Below are 13525 nucleotides of genomic sequence, written 5' to 3'. Positions count from 1 at the left end.
TTAAAATAAAGGTTAGTCTAGTCTTTGAGCTATAAAGCACTGAGTATTCACATTAGAGTTGAGCATTATCTGGTTAACAAAACTGATAGGTCATGAAGTTCTTAGAATAAAAAAAATCTTTCATAAAAATGTTTCAATGTCATGTGCCCATGGAAATAGCAGAACCCATCTAAAGCAGTATAAAAGCAATGTTTGAACTTAGAAGTATTCCTGTTATATACTGTTATGAATGTTTGACTGAACCACATGCCTTTAAACATAAGTTAGAATAACTTCATTACTGATCAACCTGTGAGACCAGTTTGGGCATGGCCATTTGTAGTGAGAATCATTCATGTTTTAATCTTTTCTTCCATCTCTTTCCTTAATTATATCTCTTTTATGTTTCCTGAGGAATAATTTCTAGCCACACAGCGTATATCAAAGAATTGTATAAACTTGTCTGAATTCTTAGTTTTGATGAAAAGGAGCAAGTTTACAAGCAGATAATGAACTAGAGAAGGATGAAGCTGTGTAGGCACGCAACGAATCTGTGGTCTTGCTGTCTGCTCTTTCCATATACTATGAGAAGATGTATTAAAGGTTTCATGTGGTTGCCATTGCTACAGCAACCACTTCCTCCCCATCAGTTTGAACCAATGGCTTGTTGAGAGTTTGTTGTTTGAGTAGTAGAAGGCCATGGGGTAGCAGGAAAGGAAGCAATGATAATTTAGAAACTGTATTTTTAGACTGGGGGGTGGGATGTGTGTGTTTAGTTTTTGTGTGCATGCGGTTTTGTTTGTTTTCAGTTATTGAGATCTACAGCAGAAAGTTCCAGATTAATTCTCTGCCTTTTGTACAAAATCAGCTCTTTTCTCATGTGTGTGCATTTAAAGTCCTTGAGCTATAAGTTTTCCATTTGAAACATGTGTCTGATTGCAGATTGGCAGTCCAGAGCACGTGCATAAACTGTAATTGCATGAGTGTTGCAGAGCCCTGCGCTGTGGTCAGAAGGACTGGGGGAGGAAAACCAGGTTCTCTGTAGAGACATCGTATCTATTTATGTATCATATTGTTGGGGTTTCCAGCTTGGTTCCCCCTGGTGCTACTGTACACCGTGAACTCTTCCACCCAAAGGATACGTTCCAAATGACGCAGTTGGCTCTAAATAATGAGGAAGTGGTTAATTTTGGAGTAGAAAGTGCAGAAAAGCTGTTTGTTCACTTACGTACAAAGCTCTCTGGAGTCAACAGGAGTGTCTTTCCATTCAACTCAATGGGATCAGTTCCAGCCAAAGTGGCCTTTTGGAAGCTTCTCTGTAGCAGAAAGTTTGAACACCAAAGGAAATTCTTTGTGTTGGGAAGATATTCCCACTTACAAGTATTGAGAAATTGTTTTCTCTGTTACTTGATGTATACAAACTACTTCAGAGGAGTTCTCAGCCTAGAACCAGGAGTTAGTCCTTCTGCTGTCACTGGTGATCATTACTGCTATGGCAGGTATCCAGCAGAAGTATGGCAGGAATATCTGTCCTAGAAGAATTTTTACTTCTCTGATGTATTGTCAAGGCTCCTTTTGTAGCACTGGATTCTCTTACATGCTCCATATCTTCACTGATTAAATGTCAGCTATCATTTACAAGATGTGTCTCTGCAGAATGTACAGATGCTTCTTTTCATAAGCTCAAGAAACAATGTCCCATTTAACCCAAGCACTAGCACTTTAACTCTGTTAGTATGGGTGACTTTCTTAGGGAAATGGAAATCCTAAGTGTGTGTGCTTAGAATGATGTTTTTTCTTCATTCCTCCTTCACATCCCTCAAAATATGAAGTTTTGAGGGATTATGTTTGAATCCTTATGAATGTTTGAGTTTTTAATGAAATCATTGCAAGTTGGTTTGCAGCCCTTCAATTTCCTGGGTTTGTCAGAATAATTATGGTGTATTATTTAGAATCTGTTACAGCAGGCAGCATGCCTTATTTTGATATCAGCTTTTAATTTTCACTGGAATTTTGCAGGTATGATAATGAGAAATGCATGCGAAAGACTTGCAGATGAGATTTTGGTAGGAGGATTTTTAAAATTCACACACTATATAGAGAAAACATATTTTAAAGATTTTATTTCTCTAATTTTCATGAGTACAATGAACCTGTGTAATTCTTCTGTATTGGTTAAAATCTGCATTTTTTTTTTCTGTGCCTCCCTCTGTACTTTTTCCAAGTTCTGTTCCAGAGGAGAGAGATGCTGGTTGTGTTTGTAGTGTTTGTTGTAGGCTTTCCTTACAGGATTTGTCTGGGATCTGACACTGGTCAGTAAAAGCCGATGAACACTGGTAGGAGGCTTAATGCTCAGACACCATCTGTCAAAAACATCTGGAGACCACATAGCTGCACATTTCTGGGTTACAATAAAATGGAATTAAGCCTATAGAGTCCCTTGGCAGTAATTCTTTGCCTTCATCTTCCTGTTATTCTACATGTGGTATTGAAGGAATGTCTGATCTGGAAGCTTTGGAGTCTCAGTCGGTCAGGAATGTGGTCCTGCCTGGAAATTTTACTTCTGCTTACGTAAGAGCTTCCCTTCTCTGGTGTGCTGGGAAGCAGCAATTCTGCTTGTCTGTGTCTTGTAAAAGAGCTTGCACTTTCAAGGTGGAAAAGTTTCAAAGGAAAGGTTCTGTGCTCTGTAATTAGTCTGGACAAAGGCATGACGTGGGAGGCACACGATGTCCTGAGCATCCTCACTTCTCCAGCACTTGTACTCCACAAATGTCACAGTTGCATTGCTCTCTGCAGCCTACTGCAGGTTTCTTGCCCAGGAGTTTATTTGGCAGTTTTGCTTTTCCGTAAGTCAACAGCAAGCAAACACTTTTCTACTCTAAATGTACTTACTACATTAATTAGACTTCATGCATGTAAAAAAAGACATCAGTGTATTAAGTTGCTACCGTGGTAACTTCTTTCAACACTTGGTTTTTACTCATTTGCAGATTTAGAGTAGCTGCTTAATTTGCAAATGTTTGTTCTAAGGAACTAAAACGGAAACATTTTATCTTCTTCTGGTATTAGTTTAGAAATCTCAGGCTATCTTATAAATCTGGGGATGGGGAAGAAAGTATGTCTTAATATCCTCCTCATATAATTAAAATCTTGCTCTCATGTACTTCCTTTCAACAGATCACTTCAGATAACTTTAATATCTTCATCACTGTAATCTATAGGCTAGATGCAGAAATGCTGGAGTGACCTCAACTATTTGCAGATATGGAATTATAACTAACTTTATTTTTAACTTCAGGACACAGGCATTAAACAAGTGCATTTTAAAAACCAAATTGAAGTCAGTTTCATTTTAGAAGACCAGAAATTAAGATGGAGTATTTTGATAATAAAATGAAAGATTCTGGACTGGGAATGTATTTTTGTTTCACTGGAAGTAGCAAACAAAGTTTCACTTTTTTCTAAAAAAGGTATCAGAAGACAGGTTGGATTTGTCTTGTTCAACTTGTAAATAGTAAGTACTAAATTCAGATGCTCAGGGGTTTTTTTCATTGTAGATTGCATATCTTAAGAAAGTTCTCATTTTTTTCTGATTTATAAGCAGAATTCTGTTTCCTAAAATGCATCATAAGGAACTTCCTTACAAAAAAAAAAATGTAGTTGCAGAATTACTTCCTCTGTAATTCTGAAAAAATTTCTACAATCCTTTGTAGTCTCTGAACTCAAAGTTTACAGGCTTTTTTTTTTTTTCCTGAAAGCATCAAATTCTCTGTATTTGAAAGTTGATTATTTTGTTACCAGAGAGATTTTTATAAGTCACAAAAATGAGTAATTACTCAAGAAGAGTAATTAGAGAAAAGAAGCCTGAGGGGAAATAAGTTCTACTTAAACATTAAGCAAATGCCATTAGCCATGCAAAAAGAGAAGAATAATGTCAAAAGTATGAAAAGATGCACATGTGTTTGATTCATCTATAGTTAAAGAGGAACCTAATTCCCAAGTCCATTTTTTAACTCTGTAATAGAGTTTTGAAAGGGTCAAAGGATGTATGCAGCCCTGAATACTCCCAGCTTAAACTGAACTGAATTAAAATATCTATATTTTTTTAAGTCCTGCACTTCAGAGAAGTTAACCTTTATGTTCAAACTCATCTTTGTGGCTCAAGCCTTTTGGTGGATCTCATTGGCTGTCCATAGCCCTTCCATTTACTAGCCAACAAAAATGTTGTTGTTTGTTAATATGCATGGCACACAAGGTTAGTTTCTTCTCTTCCCCACCCCCCCACAAAAAAAAAAAAAATCTTGTTTATATTAATGGAAAAACAAAGAAGAGTTTTTGCAGTCTGGTTTAATCAAGCAAACTTCTCAATCACCATCACTAATCCATGGAGAAGTTTACTTTTCACTGGGAGTAAGAGAGATTTGTGTGCCACCCTGTGTGTAGGGCTGGTGCACACTGCCCAGAAGAGATCAGGGACAGGGATCAAGGAGGAAGTCCAGGCTTTTTCATTCTGATTTTTCTTCTTGGAATATCTGAAATAGAAACAGTGTTTTCCTGGAATATCAGGAGAAGACTTTGGGTTACTAAATAAACTTTAGTAACCTCTACAAAAATTATGTTGAAGTCTTACTTAATTTTACTGCATTTTTAGTTTAAAGAGATTTACTGTATAACTCCTTGAGCTTTAGCCTGCAAATTAACTACAATCTTATGAAGGAATTATAGTGAACAAATATAATGTGCTTTTGTATGGACTCAGAAAAAAAAAATCAATATTATAACCAGTTTTGCACTGTAAGACAAAGTGAATTGTGAATGAAAAGCAATAAGCTGTAATTAAGGCATGGCCTATTTGTGGCTTAATCAGTGCCAGGTACTCATGAGTAGGGAACAGCAGATGTGAGGAGTGTTCAGTGGACATTACTGACAGGCTTCTTCTCAGTGGGCATGCCACATAGGAAGTACAGAGTAAGTCCCTTTCAGCTGTTCTTTCTGATTTTGGGAACATGGACATTTTAGCCTCCTGAAAATTCACACGCATCCTTTCTCGGAAGCATATGGATCTTCAGAAATCTAAACAATCAGCTACTGTCAGTATTTCTGTAAAAAGCACACTGTAAAAGGTTGAAAAATTTAACCAGCTGACTCACTGTAAAATATTGTTGAGTAAAACTGATTCTTAAAAACTGTGTGAGCTTGTACACTCAGGATAAACAGCTGGCTCCTTTCAATAGCACAGCTGGTGTAGAAACATCAAATTACTAGCATTTGAACAGGATGTGAGCTATATTTGGCAAAACATTTGCATGAAAGCTGAAAATTTGCAACAATTTTCATTTCTTTTAATTTTCATTGTACACCTATTAACTACAAATCTGGACCTGCTCCCATTGATTTCAGTAGCATTAATTTAGGTTGTAAGCCATTGTGTGCCAGGATGCTGCAGATTTAGGGTAGGCCATGTTTCCTTATCTGAAAATGCTAGAGGAGGATCTATCCTGTCTTTCTGAACACCCAATATGTTGTTGCTGAGCTGTCATTCACAGGAATTTAAACAGATAAAGTATCTTAATGATGTAACTTCTTCCTTGAAAAGGCAAAGCTAACATCAAAGCAGTTAGAATTGCATTTCTCAGCACACAAAAGTCAGCTGTTCCTGCTGCAACTGTTTGTTTGTGAGGCTACAAAAGCATGTTCCCATGAATCTGGGCAGCACTAAAGAAGAGTGCTGGTGCAAGTCAGCAGATGTGGAGCACACTGTGAATCACAGATGCATGCAGGAATTAAGAGACAGAAAAATTTCAAGCTCAACTGTAGTCAAATTTTTATATATCACCAGAGTGAGTGACGTTTATACCCCTAAATTACTTGTATGGTTTTCTAGGGCCTCATATAACAATAGTGTATCATATTTGCATTCAAATTTTAGGACCTAGGTATTTACAGTTGTCATAGCTGTAGTTAGAGCCTTCCTCCTAAAACTTTCTGTAGACCTTGTTCAGCTGGCTGGTTTTTTTAAATGCAAGTACTCGAAGCCATTCGTTGAGTGTTACTTCAGAAAGTACTGTTGCCTTCCTGACAGCTCATTCTGTGTTTCCTTGTCTTAGCTCTAATTTAGCCTAAGGCTGCACTGTCCCGAGCAGTAAGGGCATTAATCATATGAAATCATCTATAGACAAAATAACACTTTGAAATCCTTAACGTTAATTTTCATGCATCTATTGTTTGTCCCACTAGACTTGCAACTATGGCACTCACCTCCCTGTGGCACCTCACTAATAATTTATAATGAGATAAGGTCAGTTGTGTAGATTTTTATATGTTACTCCTTCTTGTAAGTAGTCAATCCTTTTGTTGTTTCAGAAAGTTAACTGATCTTTTGTGTAGGTAAAAATAGATTTGCTTTTGAAGACCATAATTTAGAAACCTACCTTTGCTTCTAGAGATCTTTTCCTGTATCTGTGCCTCAGGGCTGACCATTTTAAAATAAAAGTTCATTAAAACTCCTTTACACTTAGGGTATTTTTAGATGGCAAAGAGAACACAGTGCAGAGGTGCCTGGTTTGCTCTAAACAGCTTAGAAACTAGAAGGCAAAGAACATATTAGTGTGGACTCCACACTGCTGTTCAGCCAGACCAAAGATGTTATACCAAAGCAGGAGCAGTCTGGGTGGCTCTGCAGAGCACTGCACTGGGCTGTTAAGAACACACTCCTGCCTTCTCTCTTCACTATTCCTCCTTTCCTTGCAGATTTTCCCAGCAGTCAAAACCAGCAGCTCTCTATTATCGTGACCCTCGCCCACAATGCAGTTATTTTACTGGGAAAATCACTTTTAGAAGCTGCTACCTTCACACTGCTCAATTGCGCTTCCTAAGAGAGACTTCCAGGTTTGAATTTTCAGTGAGGTTTTTTTCTCCTTGCAAATGGCTGTCTAGGCAAAGAGAATGATTCTTTTGGCGGGCAACAAGGTTTCTAGCTGCAATGGTTACAATTCTGATTGATTTCCCACCCTAGCAGTGTTCTGCAGTGCAACTTTGAGGTGGTGGTGACGGAGAGAGATTCTCTTTTGTTGCTTACAGGGTAGTAGCCCTGAGAGCCAGAAATTCAACTGAAACAAAAACAAAAACACCAAACAAAAACCTAACTCAAAAATCAGGCCAAGTAGGAGCCAATACAAATCCACTAGTACACGACACATCAGACACCAAGATACTGTACATTCCTCTGTGCTAGTTAAAACCAATCTAGGAATGTTAATAACAAGGAAAATAAATCACCTTGTCAGAACCTGAAGCTTGTATAATAGAAAAGATTTTTCTTAAATTATTCTTAATAGCTGTGAATCATCATCTCCCAAGCGCAGGGATCAGGAGGCACAATCCTGGTGCATGGCTGTAATTGCCCACAAGTGAGGGCTCTGCTTTCTCCTCCAGATGAGCAGAAGGATGCATTAGGCTTCACCCATTTCAGAAGGCAGATAAAATGATGTCTTCTAACAATAACAACATGAAGGATTTATAGTCAGTGAGTGAGATAAGAGAAACCACTTCTCTTTTAAGTCATTACTGCTTAGAGTTTTTTGAAACTTACAGGTGTGTCTTGTGGTAAAGGCAGCCAGTTGAAAATCTGGCTGGATATTAAATTTCCTGTTCTGTCACAGATATCTTCTTAAGGTTGAGGTATTCATTTAATTTGTGTCAATTAATTGAATATAAAATAAGGATAAAGCTTTCTTTGCCCATCTGCAGTATCAAACTGTAAACTTTTCATTTTTATGGCAGTGGTGGGCTTAGGTCTTGATTGAGACCTGAAAACAATGATCTTTCTAATATCAAAACAAAACACAATAGGAAACTTCAGTGTATCCTCCTAAAAATAAATACATTTTATTTATTTACTCAAACAAGGTCATTTTCAAATAAGTTATTCTAGGTAAAAAAATATGTTTGTAAACCAGTTGCTAAGAGATTGCTTGGAGTGACAGGCTGTGTATGTTTGGACAAGTGCCTTGCCCAGGGGCCATTATGCTTGTCTCATGGTGGTACTTTAAGGAATAATCAGATCTTTTTTTAAACAAATCTAAACATGTAAATAATTGTACAAGTGCTGAATAATATTCCTATTAATCTTTTTAGTAAAAAATTGGTCTGAAATGAAATCTTGGAACACATTCACCAAGGAGCACACACAGAGTTTTCTAAAGCCTATGACTTGAAGATAAATCAGAAACCTACCAGCTTTAAGACTGCTTTCTATTAAGGAGACAGCATTCTGAAACTCACAGCTCCTTAATCAAATTGCCACTGTATTGCCATAATCTCTGTCCGTGGACTCAGTGTGGCCAGGCTGATACAACTGATGAAGAAGTTTAAATTTTTCTCTTTTACCTTTGTGGTTTTCTGAGGACAGGACCAGAAGTTACCAGCATGTTTTAGCATGAATCACTGTGTGAGAAATACTTTCCAGTGTCAAAACGCAGTGCACTGAACTATCATTACCTCTAATAGGTATAAAAGACATTCAGCATCTTCTGGACTCCAGCTTCTAACTGCAGGGAGGGATCTCACTACTGACTTAGAACAATAAATTGCATAAATTGAAAAGGCTGCACCATCTCTGGTGTTTTAGTCTGGTAAGAGAAAAGTAAATGTAGATTAAAGAGTTCATCAATTCTTTTGTATCTGAGAATTGCCATATAGAATGCAGCCAGTGATCGATCTGTTCTATTTTATGTGAGCATTCAGACAAGAACTTTGAGGAATGGTATAAAAATTCAAAATTGTGGATAGCTTTGGTGTAATTTCTCCTTTGAGAGAATGTTACTTTTTACATTCCAGGTGAAGTTGGAAAGGTTCTCTTCTAAGACTAGTATTAGATCAAAATCTGAGCACTAGTTAGTCAGGCTGAAAAAAATTCAGACATGTCTGTACAAGGATTTCTTGTGCAGCTTCTTCCAAAGACAATGGGAGTTCTAGAAATTGAAGATGTTTAGGTTGGACAGTCTATTTTTCTTATCTTTTTTTTTTTTTTCCTTTTTCTCCTGTCTCAAGAACACCAAAAAAGTTATTCTAGTCTCACTTAAAATTTTAAACAAAATCAGACTGGCCATCATTATGGTGTTACTAACATAAATGTTGTTTCTTGTATGACTAAACTCCCAATGGGCAAACACCATCTGCCTGTTGGGGGAAAAGAGAAGATACCACTGAGACAATTAACTCAGTAGGAGCTGAGAAGCATCAAGTCTCCTACAAAAGCTACATGACAATATCCTTGGAAATCTCTAACACCACATTCAGTGCATTTGTTTTTTGAAGTTTCTGCTTTGATTTTTGCCTACTAAACTGAAGAGTTTTCAACCAATGAGCTTTTCTCCAGAGCCAAATTCAGATCAGGTGCTACTGTGCACAATGTTACTGACTGCCTTGAAACAGGAGATGGGCTTGGAAAATTACCTTCCAGCTAAGAACACAGAAATTCAGATTGTGATACAGCAGCATTGGTAACACTGGCACATCAGTTTACCCTTGCAGGAACAATGAGTATTATTTACTGCTGTAAAATATTCCTTAAGTGATATTTCTCCACAATAGGAACCTAGAAAAAGCAGTGAGGTTTTTTTCTTAGGCATTTGAATTTAAGTGAGTTCTATAAGACACATATTTGCTTTGGATTTTATTCATGGAAACAAAATAATACACATTTTAAAAGGTTATTTTATTTTTAATAATAGTTGTGTACTCCCTTGTTTAGTGAAGTACTAGAATTTTGGAAGTTAATGCTTTTTTCATCATGCTCTAGAGTATTACAATTTTATAAACCAGATAAAAACAAATGAAGAGCACACAAAAGAGCTAAGTTGGCTACTTGGAAGTACGTGTTAAAGTGTGTTTCTTTTGCAGAACACAGCTGCTTTCTAGCAGGTCATTTCCACAGTTGTGAAACATGGTTATTTCCACTTGACTGGTGTCAGATCCCTCAGTATGGGAGGTCATCACCTGGGGAGAGGTGGGTTGCAGCAGGACTCCTGCAGAAGAGCTGTTCAGCAGCTGTTGTGCTGCCTTTGTTTTCTTTAGTATCTCCCCAGAGAGGAGCATGGTGCTGAGCTGCCTTGGATACCTTCTGTGAGCTTTTAATGGGAGAGTGGGAGAGCAGTAGGACCTTTCCTTAAGCACTGGCTGTGCAACAGCTGTAAAACCATCTCCACCTGACAGCCCTGCTCTTGATCGTGTCCTCAGATTTACAGCCTTTGTCACCTGCTATTTAGCCAGCATTTTATGGTAGCGTGGGTCCATGAAAGAACAACAATCTCAGCAAAGCTCCTGGTGTGGTTATAGGTGGATCTGTCTGATTCACAATGCTGGGGCAAGTGAGTGCCTTAGCACAATCCCACTGTTAGCTGTCTGTGTGAACAGACCTTCATCGGGGTGTTTCTGAGCCAGTATGTACAGCAGAAGCTGAGGTCTGTATTTGACCACTAAAACTGAGCAAAATTGCAAAGGACTATGTGGAAGTGGGAAATCAAAGCAGAGAGCGACATGTGCAATCATGATCACTTTCCAGAGATGTCCATGGCAAGTGAAAGTCTTAACTTTATGGGATAACAAAAATCTTGGTAGAAATACTGGATTTGTGACAAATTGTAATTCCTCTCCCGTCTCCTCACCTAACCTTTTTGTGTTCCACAGGCTATAAATTACTGATTTCTTTCTTTCCATTAGAAGATAAGGACCTTATCACCTCTCCTCCTTTCTAACATTCTTATCACTCCACAGGCAGTGAGCATCTTTACTCTCAGGTGGCCTAATTGATACATATCAAATTAAAGGCAAAGCATTTTTTTGTCAACTTGCATTTAGCTTTGAAGTGTGTTGCTTTGATTTCAGACATGAAGAACAGTTTCATGGGCCTGAAAGTTCCCCCTTTTCCAACTGTACTAGTTGATCAAATAAAATATGCTGCCTCTGTCCACAAACTGCCTTGCCTGTGTATCAGTGCAATCAGTTCTTGTTAGTGAAAAAGAGAAGGCAATTTTTTCGTGGAACTACTTAAAAGGTATGTGTGAGGACTACAGCTCTTCAGAGCCTTCAAGATTAGGACAAAATGTTTAAATAGGATGAAATACAGAAGAAAAAGATTCAGTAGAGTCTAGGGTAGATAACTGAATTAGCAAGAAAAGGAATTTTAGGGCTTATCTCTTAAACAGGGACATTTTGTGCGAAAGAAGTACCAGAGATGAGAAAGCTGAATATACGGGCAGGAGGTAGTGCCAGCATCAAATTGTTTAAAGAGTATTACCATAGAATCATAAAATGGTTTGGGTTGGAAGGGACCTTAAAGATCACCTAGATCCAACCCCCTGCATGGGCAGGCACACCTCCCACTAGACCAGGTTGCCCAAAGCCCCATCCAACCTGCCCTTCAACACTGCCAGGGATGGGGCAGCCACAGCTTCCCTGGGCAACCTGGGCCAGGGTCTCACCACCCTCACAGGGAAGAATTTCCTCCTGGTGTCTAAGGGAAAGGAAGGGCAAGGAGGAGAAATGGTTCCTCTATTATTCTCTCTCTTAGAAATTATACTTCAGAATAAATGACAACTATAAAAAATATCAGACCAGAAAAATGAATGGGAAAGTACAACTTTCATCTAAAATATTTGCTAATGAAATTTCAATGGTGTATTTTTTGTTACATTTCTCTCGAGGCAAAAGCTCTGGTGCAGATGCAGGCATACTAAGAAAAAAATTAAATTTCTGGTACAACAATTTATTATTCTGTGGTAGTAGTGCTGAATCAACCCTCCTGGGTTCTGGTTTCTTAACTAACTCAAGAGCCTATAGAAAAAAATATAATTTAAGTGCTTAAATTAATTTAAATTATATTTCCAAATTGCTCATCTCAAACCTCTTTTTTGAAGGACTTAGTCTACCTGGGGTTTTTCTCTTAAGAGCTGGCACTCCTGTTTCTGTGACTCAGCTACAGTTCTCCTGAATCTTTTTGCAGGACTTCATTAATTGGCATCATGTTGGTGTGACAGGAGAATCCTGTGTCCCATAGAATTCTAGAGTTCACCTCTGGTTAAAATCCCCTTGCATGTCAGCACCTGGAAGCAGTAGATTCATTGTTTATTTATGCTTAACTGATACACTTACAAATACAGTCTAAGAATAAATGACTGGCCTGATTCTTTACATCTGTATACACACAGTTTTGGAGTGTTTTTTTCCAAAAGTGATGCTCTGGATTTAGTAGATATTTGGAGGACCCCAGCTCACAGGTCTAAATGAAGCTGCAAAATACTGTTTTTCGCCTTGATCTGCCTTTGATTTGCAGGTACTGCTAAGTCATTGTATGATGTTGACTTTTGAATGGATGTTCCACAAAGCTCATCCATTGTTCTTGCTTTTGCTTTGCAGTACAGAATTGGACAGCTGTACATGATAAGCAAGCACAGCCATGAGCAGAGTGACCGAGGAGAAGGTGTGGAAGTGGTGCAGAATGAGCCTTATGAAGATCCAAACCATGGCAATGGTCAGCTAACAGAGAAACGGGTCTATCTCAACAGGCAAGTGCAGTAAAACTCTTTTCTCTCAACATGGGCTGTAACAATTTGCAAGGAATGTCCCTTCCAGACAACAGCCTTTCTGTTTCAAGGAGAATGTGCTCCCATAAATACAGGCTGCTTCCTGGCAGCCACAGGAAGATGGAAGGTGGGGCAGCTCAGTGGCTTCACACAGAGGGATTAGTTGTCATTTCTTCTGAAGTATCTTTCCTAGGAGAAAGAATTACAACTTGAAGGTGCACTGAAAATTATAGCTTTTCTTTGCAATTTAACTGTCATTCTATTTTCCAAAATTTGGGGAGGAGGAGTAGGAGGAAAAGAAAAAAAAAAGAAAACTGAAAAACAAACCAAACTAACACCCCATCCCCAAAAAAACCCAAACCAACCTAATGAAATGGTTTAAGGGTTTTTCATCTCACAGTAATGTCACAAAGCCAGTACCCAATTTTTGATGACAAGAGATTTGGCTCAGTGCAGTGAATCAATGTTATGAGTGACCATTAGGTTTATACAATCCTGACCTTCTGTACCAAAATAATAGGTTTAAAGACCTGATGGAAAAATGTATTTTGTTTCCTTGAAGTTCCATAATTTCTTAAAGTTAAATGTATGTCTCTTCCTATGGTGAAATTATACAGCTGAGGATCAATGCCTCCACACTCAGAGGCCAGAGAAGTTTTTTTATATATGTTTCTTTGTGTCCTATGAAAGATATTACTCAATCTGTTCCTATTTTTACTACTGCTGATCTAATTTAATATCAGTGCTTTTCTGAAGTTCTTCTATTCCTCTGGGCCTGTTTCATTTTATGAAACTGATGCTCTGCAGCATTTCAGAGTGGGCATAGAAACACTCTAGCTATTGCTTCTACATTGAAGTTACTCCTTCCCTGCAATCCTCCTCTATCTGACCTTAACTCAGGCTAAATTGAATCACCAGGGATGCCACACACACACAGGAGTCCAATAATATGTCTTGCCAAT

General features: G+C 38.1%; 1 protein-coding gene across 1 annotated transcript in view; it reads left to right on the top strand.

Moving 5' to 3' along the window:
- The window catches only part of PITPNC1 (phosphatidylinositol transfer protein, cytoplasmic 1), a 77970-nt gene that overhangs the window by 22226 nt on the left and 42219 nt on the right, over nt 1–13525 (top strand). The window contains exon 2 of the mRNA XM_010002789.1: nt 12397–12545. Within this exon, the coding sequence (XP_010001091.1) occupies nt 12397–12545 (149 nt within the window). The remainder of the gene's footprint in view (nt 1–12396; nt 12546–13525) is intronic.

This window comes from Chaetura pelagica, unplaced genomic scaffold (assembly GCF_000747805.2).
Source record: "Chaetura pelagica isolate M959 unplaced genomic scaffold, ChaPel_1.0 scaffold47, whole genome shotgun sequence".
Taxonomy (NCBI): Eukaryota; Metazoa; Chordata; class Aves; order Apodiformes; family Apodidae; genus Chaetura; species Chaetura pelagica.
This window is presented reverse-complemented; position numbering and strand designations above follow the sequence as displayed.